Here is an 18,314-nt window from a genome sequence, read left to right as displayed (position 1 = left end):
AAATCAATGTAATAAATAAAATATAAACAACCTGTGTCCAAAACTATGAATAATATTTTCATCTACCTCACTATACATCTGGCCCACTGTGCCCCTCCCACCCACCCTTTTTTAAATGATTTAAAAATTTTTTTGCATGCGATTTTTTTTCCCCCTGTTTACTACAAAGAGCAGATAAGGTTACATATCGTACACCGGGAAAAGCTGCCAAAAAAGATTAAACTATAGTCCTAGATTACCAAAAACCAATTCTACATCACAACACCTGCCTGCATGAACTACTCAGTCTGCATCCTACAGAGCAGGCAATGATTTGCAAGAGACTTCTTCCCCCGCACACAGCCAGAAGTGTGCCAGGTGATGTTGAGACTATTACAATGACTAATCACAGAAATGTTTGCAACCTAAAACAAATTCCTTAATTGTAATTTAAGCAATTTACAACTACTCCTTTTGTGTTGGATCTTATTCTGTGGAAACTGTATGCCAAACTCTTGGCTAAATCAAAGAAATGCTAGATTATTATTATTTTTTTTAACTTCCCAAGAGCTAAGGTTAGTATGCCAGCTCTTCTGGTCTCTTAGCCTAGTTTCCTTTCCTTTTGTTTGTTTGTTTGTTTGTTTGTTTTTTAATTCTGTTCCTTACTTTTTTTTTTTCAATTTTTTTTAGGGTTTTATTTTAAATGCACAGAAATGGCCAGTATCTTTCATATTTGAGAAATGCATTTTGGGTGTTGGGTTTTCTTTTTGGTATGGGTTAAAATAAATGATTGTCTGAATGGTTCAGGAGTTGGACCCTTCTGTAGCCTGAAGAGTTTGGAGACTCCAGACTTTAGTCTGTTGGGTCTTTGTTTTCCATTCCCTCAGGGAGATGGCAAGATCAAACTCTCTTCCTTGAGTGCTTGCTGGTTGGTGGCTGGAGAGTAGTGAAATTTCTTTCCCCAAGAAAAGATCAAGAGATGCTATTTTAAAGGAAATGGCACCTAAGGGTGAAGGACTCAGTGAAAAACATCCTAAAACCCCTTCCTTTGTGAGTATGTGGCCTAACAATTTTGAATTGCTATCAATGGTTAATAAAGTGAGTAAGAGAAAGCACATACTGGAGTTTCCACTGTTTAAAAAAAAAACAAACTGAAAATGAAAAAAACCTGAAGTTTGAACAAGGAAAACATTGGATGAAAGTAAGTCTTACACCACACAAACGCACACGCTCAAACACATACACACACACAGAATACTATGCATACGTGGACACACACGAGTAAGAATGTATATTTGTATGATAGATTCTTGGAAATAGACATTCTTAGCAAATATGGATGACAGATCAATTGTAATTTATTTTCTTTTAACACTGTATCATCATAAAGAAAACTGGTATAAATGAAAAAAATCTATTTCAAATATCTACATCTAAAATTTTAGGCAGTGAAAAAGCACTTTGTTGACAAGGAGTGTGGAATGATGAATGTTAATTGTCAGAAACTGCTGAATGCCTTTTTTTTAGTTGCCACAAACAAATTCACATATCAGAACGAACAATACTGCTAAATATTCCTTTTTTTTTTCTTTTTTTCTTTTTTCTTTTTTTTTTTTGTTAAAACGCACCGGGGAGAAGAAAACAAAAAACTGGAAATTCATACATCTTTCAAAATTTGAAATTGAAGCAATATTTAGAACCATAGATGAAGAAACACTGTGGCATTGGTGTAATATACACAATGCACTTGTTTTTTTTATCTGTAATGTACATCAAATACTTTACAACAATGCATTAACAAAAGGCAAGAAACATCTTGCTGTACAGAGGAAACCCCAAATGCAACTTGAAGCCTAGATTCACAATGAATGAGGATATTAAACAAAGTGTGAGAAGCTGTTCCCCATAAAGTATGTACGCTGCTCAGTTACTTGTGCTTAACTCTTAACCCACATCCACTGTCATGTTCTCCCTACTTCCTTCAGCCACATTCAACACACAGCACCGAACTTTAGACTCTACAGGCCAACAGTAAAGTTGTCCCACACGTAAAATATATATATGTATATATATATATATATTTCTTTCTAATTATTCCCAGGTTTAGCTTTCATTTCTTTTAGCCTTCTAAAAAAAATCTCCTAATTTTTTTCCTTACTGGTTATCTGGGCCTTCCTATGGAACAGGCTTTAACAAACTAAATTTGCAGGAAAAAAAATGTCTTGTGGTATGCATGCACATGCACAGTTCCTGGAGCTTTTGTATCTGCCCAAGTCTCAAACCCAGGAGTCGGGAGAGGCTGGATAGTGGCTTGTTTCATAATTAAGTTCACTATAGGGACGAGCAGCTGAATAGAAGTCGACGTAGTTTCCAGTTGACTTTAGTCCCAGGTGCATGTTGTATTCACTTGCAGGTGGGCGATGATGCACTTGGTCCTCAAAGAAGGACTCATCATAGTTTCTGGTTGAATTCTGAAACGGCTGATATGGTTCGTAATCTTTTCTGCTGGGCTCCTGTGGAACTGGCTGTGTTGAAACCTGAAAGATAGCAATGCCCACAGCTTGTTAGATGCAAGATGTTGTTGTAGGCAACAAGAGGGAAGAAGGAGTGAATCTCATTCTACGTTTGTCATGCTGAAAATAGAAAGTTGTGCATTGTCTTAACCTCTGCCCCAAAGCAGTGCTTGGTAGTCAATTAATTCCACAGCTCTGCCTTGTCAGTACATTCTTTACATTTTCATTTATTATTTTATGTTACTGCTGCTAACAGATGCTGCTTTCTTTCAAAAGTAATTCAAATCTGGATCTGAGCAGTGTAGCTCACAGTAACTTTAGTAAATATAATCTGTATATAGCTTTCTGACTACTTTGCAGCTATACAATGCAAACATTGTTGGTCAAAACTCAGCCTTGAAGAATCTGAATGGAAGTGATACGCAGTCCAAAGATGTTAAACATTTTGCAGCTTCCTTTGCCACAGGTGAGACTGAGTAACAGCATATTGTTAAGAACCAAGTAATAGTCTTCGGGGCACTGACACGAGAACATTTCAAACTAAGTGCCCTGAAATGTGTTCTGCTGTTGTTGTTAAGTTGAACCAATTTCTTACCACTGCCTCAACGCTTCATGTTGACAATCTTGTGTTGTTGCAATGTTCCAGCAAGTTGCCTTGAGGTTGAAGTATTTATGATATACAGAAAAAAAATCTCATGCAGTCCCCTAACCTAAGTCTGCCATAAAGCTTTTTTCAGACAGCCCTAGTGAGACTCTGCTTTTATACTTGGGACTTAATGAAAATCTGAAGTTTATAAGCATTTACTAAGTGTCTTTGTGACTGCAAAATGACACAGACTTTCAGTCTTCAGATGGTGTCTTTTCCAGTGAGCCACCACTGGGAATATCGATGCTCCAATGTCAGTGTTAGAAGAATTTTTGCAGAACCTGCTGACTATGCACAAGGTCGTAAAGCTCCTTCAAGAAGAGAGGAACAGTTGCACTGCTGTGTCACAAACTGTTGGATACTATGATTCTTTGAAAGTGCCTGTATTGGACTCTATGCACAGAATGCAAAAGGTAGTGTCCACTGCCTTTAACAGTCCCCAAGTGATCTTACAACATATTAGAATGGCAATAGGAAGCATAACAACTCTGATTTCTATTTCTCGCACTGCTGTCATCTCACTCCACGTGTTCAAACACAGGTGCTTCATTTTGGACACAGGAGAAAAATAAGCAATGCATTCATAAGCCAAAAAGATAGAGCAGGTTGATTTTTTGAGTAGAAAATAGTGGACTGAGTTAGTACTTGTTTATTTATTTTTTGTTAAACACAATATTTCTGATAGATCAATCATAAACTTGACATTTCATTGAGACAGCAAGTGGGAAAAGGTGGAAAAGCACTTTTTTTGGGCTCTCACTCCAAAAATCATATTAGTTCATTCATGACTGCAGCCACATCGCACCAGCTGTTAAAACATCTCATACCCTTACTTTCTCTAAGTACTGTGTTAGTTAGAAGGGCTTTATCTCTTTAAAGGCAATAAAAGCAGAAACACCTCCATGCACTAAAGTAGCTCACACAAAGAAAGGACACCGCACAAAATCCTGTTTAAGAAGCAAAACCAATAAAGGGAAAATGGGGACATGGAATATCAGAAACTCTCCTCACCTTCAGTTTGTGGACTGAAACTGAAATATCATTCACTGAAACTGAAATTTCAGGTAATCTAATTAAAATTTTCAGGGAAAAAAAAAACTTTTTATCGATTCTCCTAAATATTCCTTTACTTGTTTGATACTAGTAATAATTTAAAATGCTTGTCTGAAATGTTTTTTGGCCTTATATCTCTATTTGCTGCAACTTTTGCACATTGCTTAAGGAAGCTGTGAAAACATTAAGGAACTGTGGTAATTAAGTGTAAGGTAGCATTATGCATAAGGATGAAACAAAAGCCTATCAATGCAGAAAAATGTTTCTGAGGGAGTAAGGAAATGCTATACTGGAAACATATGGCCATATGAATGAAATACATGTCAATATTGTGACAACTCTTTTTCTCTTTCTGCGAGGTTGTGTTAGCTTGGCACCCATGCTGCCAATTATACTTTTCAAATGCCCTCCTTATCCAGACATACTTTTCGCTTTATGGTTTTCAGGGACAGGGCATTTTAGATGCTCAATGTTCCTGACTGAATGGTTTGGATGTATACTGGTGGGAAACTGTCCTTTCCGATGAAATGCTAGATTTTCTCTTATGCCCAGAAGCACACATTAAAAAAAAAAAAAAAAAAAGCAAACAAACAGCTTTGTTACAAATCATAGTTGTGGAGTGGTGAAATGACAAATCTGAGGGCTTTAGGTACACAGAAGTACAGGGCACATGCCTGTCTAAAAGATACAGGGGAGTGCCTTTTCCAGGCCTGTTCAATACTTGAGTTTCTTCCAGAATGACTAAGCCTGTGACTCATGCAGTGCCAGCAGTAATGCTGAACGTCATGATGGATACACCCAAGTAATGAGATGTGAAGGGACTTCACCAAGTTCACTGGCATGGGACATCACAAGGTATTTGACAAAGTAGAAGCGCCCATTATGTTAGTTTGGCTTTTAGAGTATGCATCACATATCCAGAACTTTAAAGGTCTCAAGCCTGTCCTGATTTCATTAAGAGTTACCAGCCTTAATACCTTAGATAATTTTTGTGCACATGCTGTCATAACCCATTGGACATTTTTGAAACTTGGGCTGAAATTCTGCATTAGCATAAATAATATAACTTGCCTGAAGCCAGTGGAATTGCTAGCATTTGGTCAAGCAGACGACTCATTTCTTCTAATCTAGACTTTTTAATCCTTGCGATATTTTTATTAGTTTCCATTAAAAAATGTGACATTGGTGTCTTGCCATCTAGAACAGTGACATTTTAGTCTCCTTACTTACCTGGTTATGTTTGATATCTTCAGCAGGTGCACCGTAAGAATTCCTGTACAAAGTTGAGATGCCAGTGCTCTGAGCTGGAGAGAGAAAAGAGGAAAGAAAAGCAGTTTTATCAAACATACCTCTTTGGTCTAAAAATGAGTTGTTAAGGCTTCATTTAATACTTACATAGTGCCCATTTCTCATACACAAACATCTTTAAAAGTGTCTGCAGTCTTCTATTTTCTCTCCCTCCCACTAAACAATTTTAATCTTTGCTTTGGTGTACATGCATGTACATAGTGTACACTTATTAATGGTTACAGGCACTATGTTGTGTCCATACCAATCTTAGGCACTTCACACATAAATCAACAAAATAATTCCATATACAGTTAGCATTCAGTAATATATTCCAGATTATATATGGGATTCTGTATCACACATACATTGAACAGGTAACAGTTGTAAATATTGAAATTAAGAAACATTTATCTCCTTTCAGTTCAGTTGCATGATGTTACATCAAATCCTATCCTACAGTGCCTTTGCTATATTGTGAACTCATTCATGGGAAAAGTGATTAAATAAAACAAAAAATGAGTTATGCAAAAATGTAATAAGCAGTTACACCAAAGAGATCTGGTCAAGATAGTCTCAAATCCATAAACTGCTGTCATTTTCTTCTCAGATGTCCTGCTACTAAAATACATGGACAAAACTGAACTGTGTTTGAAATCAGAAGTAACTCTAAGGAAAAGGATGACATCATACTGTTTTGCAAAAATATATTGCCCATCCTCTCCTCCCATCCCCCTATCCCCACCCCCCCCCCAAAAAAAAAAAAAAAAAAAAAAAAAAAAAGACAAGGATTTTTCCTGAAAGGCTTTAGCCTTCACTGATGACCTTGATTTGGGTATATGGCTGAAACTCAGCCTTCTGGTAGAACCAGAAACTTTGTATTTCTCTTACTTGAAATAATATGAAGGAAAGATGTGTGGCTGCTGCACACTGTTCTTACTGGATATGCATTATTAACTTCCCAGATATTTGAACCAATGTTTTGATGATATAATCATGACTCTCATTATAAGAGCATGAGCCTGAAAGAGAATTTTAGAAGTAGCTGTGAATCAGAGTCATCACAGGAACTGAAACATGTTGCCCATTCAACTTCTCTCGGGTCTCTGTGCAATGGTATAAAGCCTGGAGGCACCAAAAGATGCTTTTAGTACCTTTGCAACGCAAAACTTTGAGGGCAAGGACTGAGCAGCAGAGCTGAAAATTGGGTGTGGGACCCATGCTAGTCACGTCACTAAGAAGAGCCACGGTTACTGAAGAAGTAACCACTCCTTCTTCCTTTTGCAACCTGCTAGCATGGACCCCAGTGTGCAGAACTGCCTCCATCCTTCTTCCCCCAGCCACTACACTCTCTGTGGAGAAAGGGACGAACGGAATGGTCATTAGTCAAAGTCGACTGCGAAATGTCAATTCTGATCTTCACATCTGCCACAGGTACCGTGCTGAAGGTACAATTTTTGACAGAGCTTGATGCACAGTCTCATGTTGTCACTTTACAGATCTCAGATGGTGCTCTTGAAGTTCTCCAGTATGGTCTTGAAATGGGATGAAGACAGGGCTTATATGGTCGGGTGATGAGATTTAACAATAATTGGGCGGAAAAAAAAACAACACTTTTTTTTCACTTGATGACCATTAGCTAATAGGGGTGAAAAAACCTCTTGGTTCTTCATGTGCTGGATGCAGTTACTAAGACAGATCATAGTCCTGTGTAGGAAATGTTGCAGAGCCCCACAGGTCTCCGAGTAGTGCAAAGGGATCCTTTCTGTGAAAGTGGGAAGTAAATGAGCTCTGGTAACAGACAACGGTTGGTCTTTTTGGTGGGAGGTACTCTCAATTTTGCGTGTGTGCCATCAGGTGGTAACAGATGGAAGTGATGCCTGCTTGAGTAGTTTATATTTGGCCATAGACGTTAGGACTGAAGGGTTGATCTACAGAGGTTCTCTCTGTTCAGGATGCATTTTGTCACCAAACTTGATTGATGTGTGAGACTTGACTGTTACTTCGGTGTTTTTTTATGAATTACAGCTGCATCCTCTGCTTTAGTGTTTGAAACTCTCCCTCCTGAAGACAGTGTTTGGTATTAGAGGAGCCCACATCAGCATTACTGTCTACAGTGCTCCTTATGCCCGTGTGGCTCTCAGTAGTGCCAGTGACAGATCCTTCTGTGATACCATCTTTTTTATGCTGGCTTTATGAATTCTTTGCTTGCTCCATGGAGTGCTACAAGAAGCTGGCTTGAACAAAATGGAAGTGATAGCGTGTTGGACTCTCATAAACCTGTAACCATTTTCGTTTCATGCAGATAAATCTCAAGCAGGACTTAAGTTTCATGCATGCAAGTTTTCAGGCAGGCAGGACTGAAAGATTTGATCTGGAGAGGACAATACTATTCATCATTGTTTGCTGTCAAGAACAAAAGAGGTGAAACACCTGAGGGTTTTATGGAGAATCTGATGAAAAATAGTAGATTGGTCACATGCTAGTTTAAGTAGTATTCCCACGGGCAATCATAAAGACTTCAAGGAGTATCATGACCTTTCCATCTTTTTACAGGTAAATAAAAGGGCACAAGGATCCTGTATGCACCTAATAGCCACGATTATTAAAAAACAGGAACAGTTCAGAGTTGGTGCATATCTGTCCAACACAGTACTGTGAAATATGTCGTATTTGTCACATGCTAGATTGAAGACTTGCAGTCTCACAGATCACAGATTCTGCGATGGAAAAAATGGGTGGTCTGTGTATAAAAATAGCTGCAAGTTCTGCGCTACTGATTTCACTGCAGTCACATGAATACAAATCCACAAATTCAAAATGCAAGCAAACTGTGGTATTCTTTTCTTAATGCGATAAAAAGGAATACAATGACACATTAAATGCTTGGAAATGAATGCCAAGAGTTCACAGACAAGAAATCTTGGCTTTGTCTAGCTGCGAGGCTGAGATAATTCTGTTTCTGGAGGAAATGTAAGTCAAGCAATGTAGCTGCCAGTAATGCATGCTGCCCCACTCCAGTACCTGCTTCTGAACACGCAGGCAGCATTCCTGGGAACTCCATTCCCCCTCTGCCATGCCTCAGTGAGCAGTTGACTCTTGCTGTCCAAAAGCAGAGGACAAATATAAAAGAAAGAAGGGAGAGAATGAGCCAGATATTGGGGTGATTAGTAACTGATTCTTGATGTTATATGTACAGGTGTCATCACAGTAAAATTATCAAACGGAGAGAGCTAATGAAATAATCTTCTTTTTTAAAACATGGCAGGAGAAGGGAAAGGGGTACAAGGAGCAGGAGATGGAGATTTTCCAGCAGCCATGCTTCCTTACAGAGATGTGAGAATTTTTGCTGCAGATGAAATGATTCCAGAATTGATGAGTGTGTGCGTGTGTATTTTATGTAGCATATAAACATCAGCACCATATAAACATCAGTACAAGTTAGTACTGAGAGGTACATCTTACTGAGAAAAATTGTGATGGTTCTAAAGTGAATACTATGATCAACCTGCAGCATTTTGTGGTTGCGTTGTATAAAAAACAGAAAAATGCCTTACTTTTTATTTTCCTCATTCAGTTTTAAAGGTGATATTGATTTAAAAAAAAATCAAATAGTTTCTCACAGCAGTCTTCTCCACAGCTGATGACAACTTTGAAAATTATGTCAGTCAATGGTTTATGTGACAAAGTTATCATTGACCAAAGCCCTCCCCATATATCTCAGTCACTTGGCTCATGGTTTAACATTCAACTTTCAGTTCCCAAAATTATTCATTCAGAACAGATTTACAGACACTTTCAAATAATAAGGTACTAACCTTTTACACTCACAAACACAGACTGATAGTAAGAAAGGAAAGATCAATTGGGCAGGTAGTCATCCTCAGCCAGTATTGTATAGCCTGCTTTTTTTTAGTGCCATCAGCAGGACCCCATTTTCTAAAATTTACTTCAAGACAGTAAAGGCAAATGACGTTGTGCCTCGCAAATCATCTAACAGAGATCATTGCCTGTCATTACCACTGTCACCTTCTTGTGTGGTGAAAGGGCATGACAAAAGATTACAGTGTACTGTGTTTTCTTAAAGTAGTAATAAGTTCAAGTAACCCGAGCATCGCTATCTACTATAACAGACTGTGGTTGTTTGTGTTTAGACAGTGCAGGGACTTATAAGTAAGCTGAAATGAGAAAAGTACAGATGTTAGATTACTGATAAGCAAAAGAATAAACTAACCAGGAGTTTCTGCTGGTGGAAGCAAAGATACAGCAGGCAGACTGTGATGCACATATTAGTTCAGTAAGGGAATTAACAAAGCGAAGGAAACTTTGCAGTAGAGTCCCCACGATAGTATACAGTAAGCTTAACTTCTTTGTTCTGAAGGAGAGCACCAAGGCATAAATAACGTTATCACATTCATTTATAGTTCCTGTGTTTTTTTAAACGACTATAATAGTTTTTGTCTTAAAAATATACTTTAGGTGATAAAATTTTATTATTGGTTATTTTCTACAGAAAAGAGAAGATGGATTGTAAATATACAAGGCATCATAAACCTGCGAAGTGAAGAGGGCAATGAGAACTTTGATATTGTTCCTCTATTTTTTAGCTGTCCTTGTGAAATCAATATAAGTTATCATTTTCAGCCAAACTGTTTACTTCATAGATTCTCCATTTTTTCCCAGAGGCTTCCTGACAACTCTCCACAATAGCAAGAAGCCAACATTTCTACTTCAAAAATCCATCAACAAACCTTCATTTCAGTCCCAGCCAAGAGGTCATAAAATTTTTGAACTATAAACTGAGAAGAGCTTTGGAGAAGAGCATGGAGACAGGTGTGGGTAAATTGGGACTACAGCTGTAGCTCTACACTCTCTGTAAATCCATAAGTCAAGGAAAGCTTTGTGTAATACATCAGCTTGGCACAAAACACAGGAGCAGCTCAAAATATGTATACGCCAGGTGGAACTTGAAAAAACATCTATCTAAGTCCCATAGGCTCTGTGGATGTATGAGCTGCAATGCATTATTTGATGCACAAAATGAAATACAGGCATTGGAATAAACTTGCTACATGAACTTACATTAGACTGGAGAAGTAAAGCCAAAATGCCTCACAATTAAAATCACAAATACTGTATTTTATATTGTTCTTTAATGAAATATTTATTATTTAATTAGCTACAGATAGTTATACAAATTTCATGTCCAATGTTGACAAGCAGGACTCCTTCTGTTATTTTCTTCTGTTCTTAAAATAGTGCTTAATTTGAGCTCAGACCAAACGAGCAGAGATTTGGTGATCTGAAAGAGAGAGCAAGTGATTTGTTAATTCCATATCCATTCATACAATGTCTATACAAGATTTTGAAATATTATAGAACTTATCAATTTGTTTTTGATTTTTCTCACTGAGTTCAGTAACTGTAAAATAATGGATAGTCAAGCATGATGGTGAGAGCCTTGAGTTCTCTTATTAAGAGCCAACCCAAAAGATCAATAAGAACAGATAAAATACAAACACATATTAAAGGAAAGCAGGATGCAGAAATCAAAGTGGAACAAAGGTTGTTGGGGAAGTACAAACCTCAGGCTCCTAAAATTATATAGAAAAAGAAAGGAAATATGGGAGAACGTAAGCACTCCAGTAAAAGACAAAATGAGAAGGGATGGGGAAAAAGCAATCAATAATTTTTTGAAGTGGGGAGAGACATGAAAGAATAAGTTACTATCTGCAAGGAAGCACAGAATTTCCATGTGAAAACCCTTTCTTGAGAACATTCTAATATAATCTGGTTATCTAATTTGCAGACACAGCTAAAATGAAATACTAATGTTTCTGCCTTTTCAGCTGCTGTTCTTACTCCTTAGATTCCCTCTACCTGGATCCTTGAAAAAGTGCTGAAAAAAATTAAGTTTTGTCCTCACAATTACACAAGTAATGACCACTGAAGTGTTTGTAGTAGTGTTTTGTGTAGTAACTATGAAACACCCAAAATGTTATAGATACATTAAATACAGTACCTTGACAGAATTTTCTGCAATTCCAAGTAGTATCCTGCAGAGGCGATTCAAGACACTCATCGTTTCTGTGGTTTCCATATGTTCTTGACTGTCATTTCTCTTCTTCTGACTTTTACTTTCTTGCTAATTAATGTTCTGTTTTGCATTTTGACACAAGTTCAAAGGCTGGCCTTTAGATTTTGATTACGCAACGGGGCGTAGCACAGAAGAAGCTGTATGAGTCATATCATGTCTTGAAAGCAGACACTATAGCATGGAGGGCTTGACACCTAATCAGCATAGTACTGGTGTCCCTGTGAGCTTAGGACAACCCATTCTGACATTCTCTGAGCAAAACCTACGCAGAGGGAGGGGAAAAGGTAACAGGCAGAAAGTGCAGAATGACTCCTCGCTGTAATTTTTTACTTGCACCAAGGTAACATTTGGTGGAGAAGACACCATGATGCTCAGCACTGAGTAAATATAACAAAACGCTCAACAAAGGTTATGTAAGTCTGTGCAACAGTGATGGAGATCAACACTTATTTTGCAGAGAATTAAAGAAGAGATGCTGTACTAGACAAAAGAGTCAACATTTTGTAATTACTGAAATGCTAACAGGTTAATGAGCTCACTAGGATAGAGAGGCCTTCACTAAAACCTGCAATAGATGCCGTAACACACACCAAGAACATTTTTGTATTTAAATCAGCCTAGCTATGAAAGCAATGGGGATAGACTTTCCAAACTGCTACTGAATTTCCTAGGAATAAGTGACATGTAAAAACATCTAACTGGTCCCAAAAAGCCATTCCCAGCAACAGACAGACATTAGGGATCACCACAAGTGCTAAACCATTGTCATGCTTACAGAAACAGCACTAGTTAATATAAGCTGGATTTACCCACTTCCTTCTGAATAGAAAACAAAATTAAAAAGAAATGAGCAAGTGTTTTTAAAGCCTTTTCTGTTATAAAGAATTGTGGTCTTCACAAATCATTTTTGCAAAGCATAATATCATTAGTATCAAGTACTTCTTCAGTTGTATTTCTCAAGGTTGCTAAAACTTTGGAATCAGCCAAAGCAGGTTAACTCTTTTCAACATTACAATAAACTCAGGCAACCTTATAAAATCAGCCGTCTATCACAGCTGATTTTTACGTATGCTATGTAAGCATAATCTCACCTGTCATGGTGTCTTTCCTAGAAGTGTGTTCTCCCTTATTTCCATGGTAAGTGGCGTTCGTTCCAGTTGATTCATAGTCTGTTTTCCTTTCTTTTAGGCTGATCATTTCCCGAGGTGAGGCTGGGGCACTTGCTAGATCATAAAAATGGATTTATTTTTTCTCACCACATATCACTGAATGTAGTGTTTAACTCTAAAGTAAACATTTTAGTAAACTATGCATTTGCTAGCAGATTAATGTCAAGCTGTTTGAAGAAACACCTCCATGTTATGAAAGAAAGGAAAACGTGCTGTTATTTCAAATACAGTACAAATGTTTTAATACGATTTATTAACTCCAAATATCATTTTCACCTTTTTCTACTTACACCCATCATCTAAGGTGATCATTAAGAAAAAGTACAATAATAATATTATTTTTTTTCCCTTTTAGCTTTTCAGACTCTAATGTGTCAAAACTTTCCGGTACACGTACTTCTGCTTTTCTTCTCAAAATGGTCAATTCATTTCTGTTTAAAAGACCCTTAACTTTCAATTGAGTAGAAAAAAAAATATAAAAGGAGAAAAGCCCTTATAAAATGGATTCCTCCATTCTCTGTTGAAAATAAACAAGCCCATGAAATAGTTCTAAGGGGAATGGGAAGAAAAGAGAGATGTTTTTTCATAGAAGACATGTAGGAAGAATCCCTAACACTTAAAGGTAAGTCAAATAATTTTTCTGTCACTAACTATCTATGTAGGAACAGTTGACATTAAAACAATATTTCTTTCATCATGTGCTGGGAAACTCTGCAAGTGTTTAGAAGCTGAGACAGCTGAAAGAAGGAGGTTTGGGGGGGAATGTTATGGAAAAAAATTGGCTCATATGATTGTTCCACAATTGACTCTGGGTCAATAAGAAAGACACTGACTCTCAGTCAGTAAGAAAGAGGCTAACTGAAACTCTTGCTACAGCTAAAAGCAGGGAAGTGCCAGGTGACTAGGAGGAGAACCGGGTTTGTATGTGATTTTCATGCACTGGAGAATGTGAAGGTGGCGCTGATCACAAAGACTCACAGCTTGTGATGCTTAGACAGGAAAAGGAGAAAAAAGCAGGGACAAAAATAATGGATTGCAAGTGAACTGACTTCAGTGATTTAGGTGTTGGGAGATACCATGCACTTTCCCCGTTGTGGAGGGAAGGGGAGGGGAGGGAGTACAAGGTGAGCATCCCAGAGCCTAGTAAAGGCATAGTGGTAGAAAAATAGCTAAACCGCTGGTGCATATTTCTACACCTTCCCCAGCTGCCACCCAGACATTCAAGATGTTAAAATAATCTCCAAAGCAATAGCAATGTCATTTCTAAAAAAAAATAAAAATAAAAAATAAAAATATAAGAAATGTCTTCCAGCATCTCTAAACCATGTTATAATTTTTTAGTTAAGGAGCAGGGAAGCCCTCCTTGCACAGTGATGCTGAATTCTGTTCAAATTGGTTCTACTGGCCCTAGCCTCTGAATTTACAGAGCAAATGTGGGACAGATGGCTTTTCTTATGAAGGCATTAAAACTGGGGATTGCTTTTAAGTTGCTTGTCAATACTGATGTAATTCTAAAGATGATAAAGGCAGCAATACAAAGACATGAAGAAACATGACATTAAGTTACCATATCATCTAATGGGGACTTGATTCCAACAGGGGACAAAACAGAATGCATACCTTGAAAAGGTAACTAACACTTGGATGCATTTTGTTTCACATACTCTGGTAACACTTCAAAGTATTCCAGTGTTTTGAATACAACTGACTGATAAGGACAAAACCATCTCTCTCTGTTCCCTGTAGAAATTATACCTCGCCTCTCATCTTAGAACAACTGCCTTTTGGCAAGTATTAAAATCAAAAATTGCCTTCCTCCAGAGCTTTTATTGGAAGCAGAGATAAATCCAGTAGTCGACATATCGAAAAGTAATATCAAGACTTTCTCCTCTTAAAGTACACAAAATAGACAGAGCTTTCTACACTACATAAAGTATTGTATCTCCAAGTCCTCGGGATGGATGGGACATTATGGGTTCATTTACTTCAAATAGGTAGGATGCACTATACCAAAATAATTCTTGACAGACTTTTGTCTACAACTAAAGATCTCTGATGACAGAGACCACGTAACTGCTCCAAGCAGTTTATTACAGCGTTTTGTTTTCCTACCATTAGGAAATGTTCGATGTCTAGCTAACCTGACTCCTTGCTACTCATTATTTTCATTTGTCTGCTATGAAAGTAGAGAAAGTTCATACCATGCCTCTTTGCAGCTGCCTGTTACATGTTTGAAGACTTGGTGTGTACCTCTTCTCGCTGCCCTCATCTTGTCTCTGTTCTTCGAGTTAAACAGTTACAATCCATTCAGCGTGTCCTTGTATCCCTATTTCTCCATCTCCTGATATATGTTTGCAACTGACAAAAACCCCTAAATCATTTCTAATGCACTTCCACCTAGTTAGGTATTCCCCTTACAATTTATTTGTAAAGGATCAGATCTTTGTTTCCCTTTGGGCAGTATCTCCAATGTCTCAGGACAACTCTGAATTCTATTGATGCCCTCCAGGGTAGGTGAGTCTCTCCTAGATTTACGTCACCTGCAAAGTTAACTGGCATCCTTTGTGTATTACCAGGGTCATTACTAAAAACATTGAGTCCTCGACTCAAGATAAACCTCCAAGGAAAGCACGCTTCCATTTAGCAAAAAGTCACACCTATTGTTTAAGAATGGTTTTCAGTCTGTTTTGTGTTGCCATGTTTTCTGGACTGTTTGCTAGCTTGCCCTAGCTTGCCTATAAAAATCACATGTGAAATAGTCTCACTTATTACTGTAGATTTCATTTACTGGCTATACCTTTCCACAAAGCCTTGCAGCTATGCTGTGGAAGAAATTCAGATGGAATTATAAGAACAAATCCTATTGAATCAATGCTTGGATTTGATATGGGTACTACCAGACAGACAGTAACTTGCACTACAACGTAGAAGTAGATACTCCTAAGCAGCACCTTATGTTCCTATTATCTTTGAGGTATTCAGATTGTGATTACTTGCTCCAGCAGTTTTCTAGAGCATGAAGTTGAGCTGACCGGTCTGTAATCACATGGGAGCCTCTTCCTTCAGAAACAGCCACTACGTTTGTCCTTTGCCATTCTTCTGATGACTCCTCATAGCAGTAAGATTCATAAGAAATTTTTCTGAAGTATGTTCTATAAGCAACAGAAGTGAGGAGATAGTTTTGGCCAGAGAGAGAACTAAGGTCTCAGGGACAGACATTTCAAGTGCCTTGCACTGGTGGTCAAAATGAGATTTTGAACAAAAAAGGCAAAGAAAAAAAAAAAAAGGAATTCCTTGCAGACAGACTTGTGTAATGATGGTCAATAGCAGCTCTCACTGAGCTGTACTTCTGGCCACTTCAAATTTCCTCAGTGGTTGCTCTGCAGGACTAGGACACAGCTAATAGATACTTAAAACTATTTTCTTAAAAATGTATCTACTGCATGATGCTGATGGCAATAATTGGCTTGGCCTATTTTAATTCTAAATTCCTAGTATACCTATGGAATGGCAGCATTTGATTGAGCAAGTAGTAAAATTGTTTTACTCTGTTTACCTGAAAAGAATTTCACTGAGAATGATTTTATCTAACCAAGATATGTTTTACCTTAGAATAAGATGATGAAGATGCTCAGATTTCCAAACAGAAAAATAAATTAACATGGAGGTGTAAATTGCCATACTTACATTAATTCCTTGCAGGGATTGTACAGAATTAATGATAGCTGGTCTAAATATGTCATCAATATTACATGAATACCTGTAGTCAATCTTTTATTAAGCTTCCATATGCATGTGTATGTACACTTATATACACATACACACATTCACATATAATCAGAATAAAAGCTGACAAAAATAATGTGGATCTTTCAACTTCTGCCAGGTGTACAGAGTGGTCATAAACAACAGTTGTCATGACTAGCAAAAAGAGTAACAGTTTCCTCATGCTAACAATAGATTTAATCACCCTGAGATCTAGTCAGCTAATTTCAATCAGGAAAACACTGCGTAGTAATTCATAAGAAAAAGTAATATTCTTTCCGCTGTAGAACTTGCACAGTGTCACGCAAAAAAATAAAAATAATTCCTGCTTTGAATGGATAGTTCAGATAAGAGTAAATAATGCATTTTGTGCTCTTTCACCATTCTTAACAGATCTGCATGCCAGTGACATTGCTTAACAGAGAAAAAAGACAGTGATGGATTATTTCTGTTTTTCCTTCAACCCTGGAAGGCTGCACTTACCTGAGCGGTTGTTAGGAGACATGCGCACGGGAGAGATGGAGGGCGTGCGTGATGAAGAGTATGGTCTTTGCCGATCCCTTTCTATTGTTGAAGATGAGGCTACAAAGTGATACTGTGACCATCCGTCCTGCAACATCAAACATTGTGACAGCAGTCAGCAAATACGCCATGCAGTTCCTGGTATTAAGTACAGAGTATTTTTCTCTAGTTTTTTTTTACTACTTATACACAAGTAGGCTACTATCTCCTTCCTGCCACTGAGTGGCAAATAGTCTTACTGGTGCAGGATTTGACTTGCTGACTGTACTGAAACACCAGAAGAAAAATTAAAATGCAGGAAGTTCTGTAAAGTAACATATTTCGGAAAGATTCATATTATGGAAACACTGAACAATGTATTAAGTTATTTGTTTAATAGTTCTGTCTTTTTCCTTGCCTCTAGTTTCACATTCTAAATGATCTGAAAATATTCCAAGTCATGAAACTGCCTGTTTTCACAAGGTTTTGCTTTAAATCATTTCTGTCTTATTAGGAAATGGAGTAAGTAGATGGTGAAGCTGCAGGATTATCAAAATTGATGTGACTATTTGGGTATCTGCAGTCTAGTAAAGTACATTAAGTGCCTATTTGTTCACACTGAGTGAAAAAGAATCTATTCATTTTCCTCATTGCATTTTTCTCCAAGATGCACAGAAAGAAATTGTATGTCTTGTATTTAAGACTGTGGTAATAGGGATGCATTTTAAGAAAAGAAACAAAGTAATAAAAATGTTAGAAACTGCCGGTTTCGAAATAAAAAGGGAGTTTCACATTTTTTTCTTGTATACAACATCATACCCCAAAATTATGAACTTTACATTTTAAAATGGAAACTAAAAATAGTTTGAAAGTATTGTGAGAGCATAAATTGACTTTAGCTAGTGCCCTTAGTAAACCACAATATTTCAGATGTCTTAAAGTATTTACAGATTTTAACTGTCTTTATCACTGTTTAATGTTAAATCTAACTCTGTAAAACAAATTGAGTTTGCCCAGCCTCACACTGAAGATATAATCCTTCTAAAAACGCCTGCTTTCTGTTGTGCTCAGTGGAAATTGAGTCAAGCACCTGGCATGGCACTACACAAAATGTTGCAGTGAAATGCTGTGCTGGATAAAAAACCAAAAACATTATATAATATTGACAGAAAAACAGCTGGAATTTTGCTCTTGCGTATAGAAAAATAACTCCGCCTTGGGGAAGAAAAGGACATTCCCACCCCCCTACCAGGGGCTGCTCCTGACACCCAGCTCTGACGCCCACCCTCTCCCACCTCTGCCTT

General features: G+C 37.5%; 1 protein-coding gene across 2 annotated transcripts in view; it reads right to left on the bottom strand.

The window, feature by feature from the left end:
- Positions 1-1,319: 1,319 nt before the first annotated feature.
- Positions 1,320-18,314, bottom strand: part of CTNND2 (catenin delta 2) — a 428,710-nt gene continuing 411,715 nt past the window's right edge. For both annotated transcript variants that reach the window (XM_050709047.1, XM_035552796.2), the window contains 4 exons: positions 16,993-17,119; positions 12,667-12,798; positions 5,422-5,495; positions 1,320-2,516 (listed from right to left, as the gene is read on the bottom strand). In XM_050709047.1, coding sequence (XP_050565004.1) covers positions 2,256-2,516; positions 5,422-5,495; positions 12,667-12,798; positions 16,993-17,119 — 594 coding nt within the window. In that variant the 3' untranslated portion in view covers positions 1,320-2,255. The remainder of the gene's footprint in view (positions 2,517-5,421; positions 5,496-12,666; positions 12,799-16,992; positions 17,120-18,314) is intronic.

The sequence above is a fragment of the Cygnus atratus genome, chromosome 2 (genome assembly GCF_013377495.2).
Source record: "Cygnus atratus isolate AKBS03 ecotype Queensland, Australia chromosome 2, CAtr_DNAZoo_HiC_assembly, whole genome shotgun sequence".
NCBI lineage: Eukaryota > Metazoa > Chordata > Aves > Anseriformes > Anatidae > Cygnus > Cygnus atratus.
This window is presented reverse-complemented; position numbering and strand designations above follow the sequence as displayed.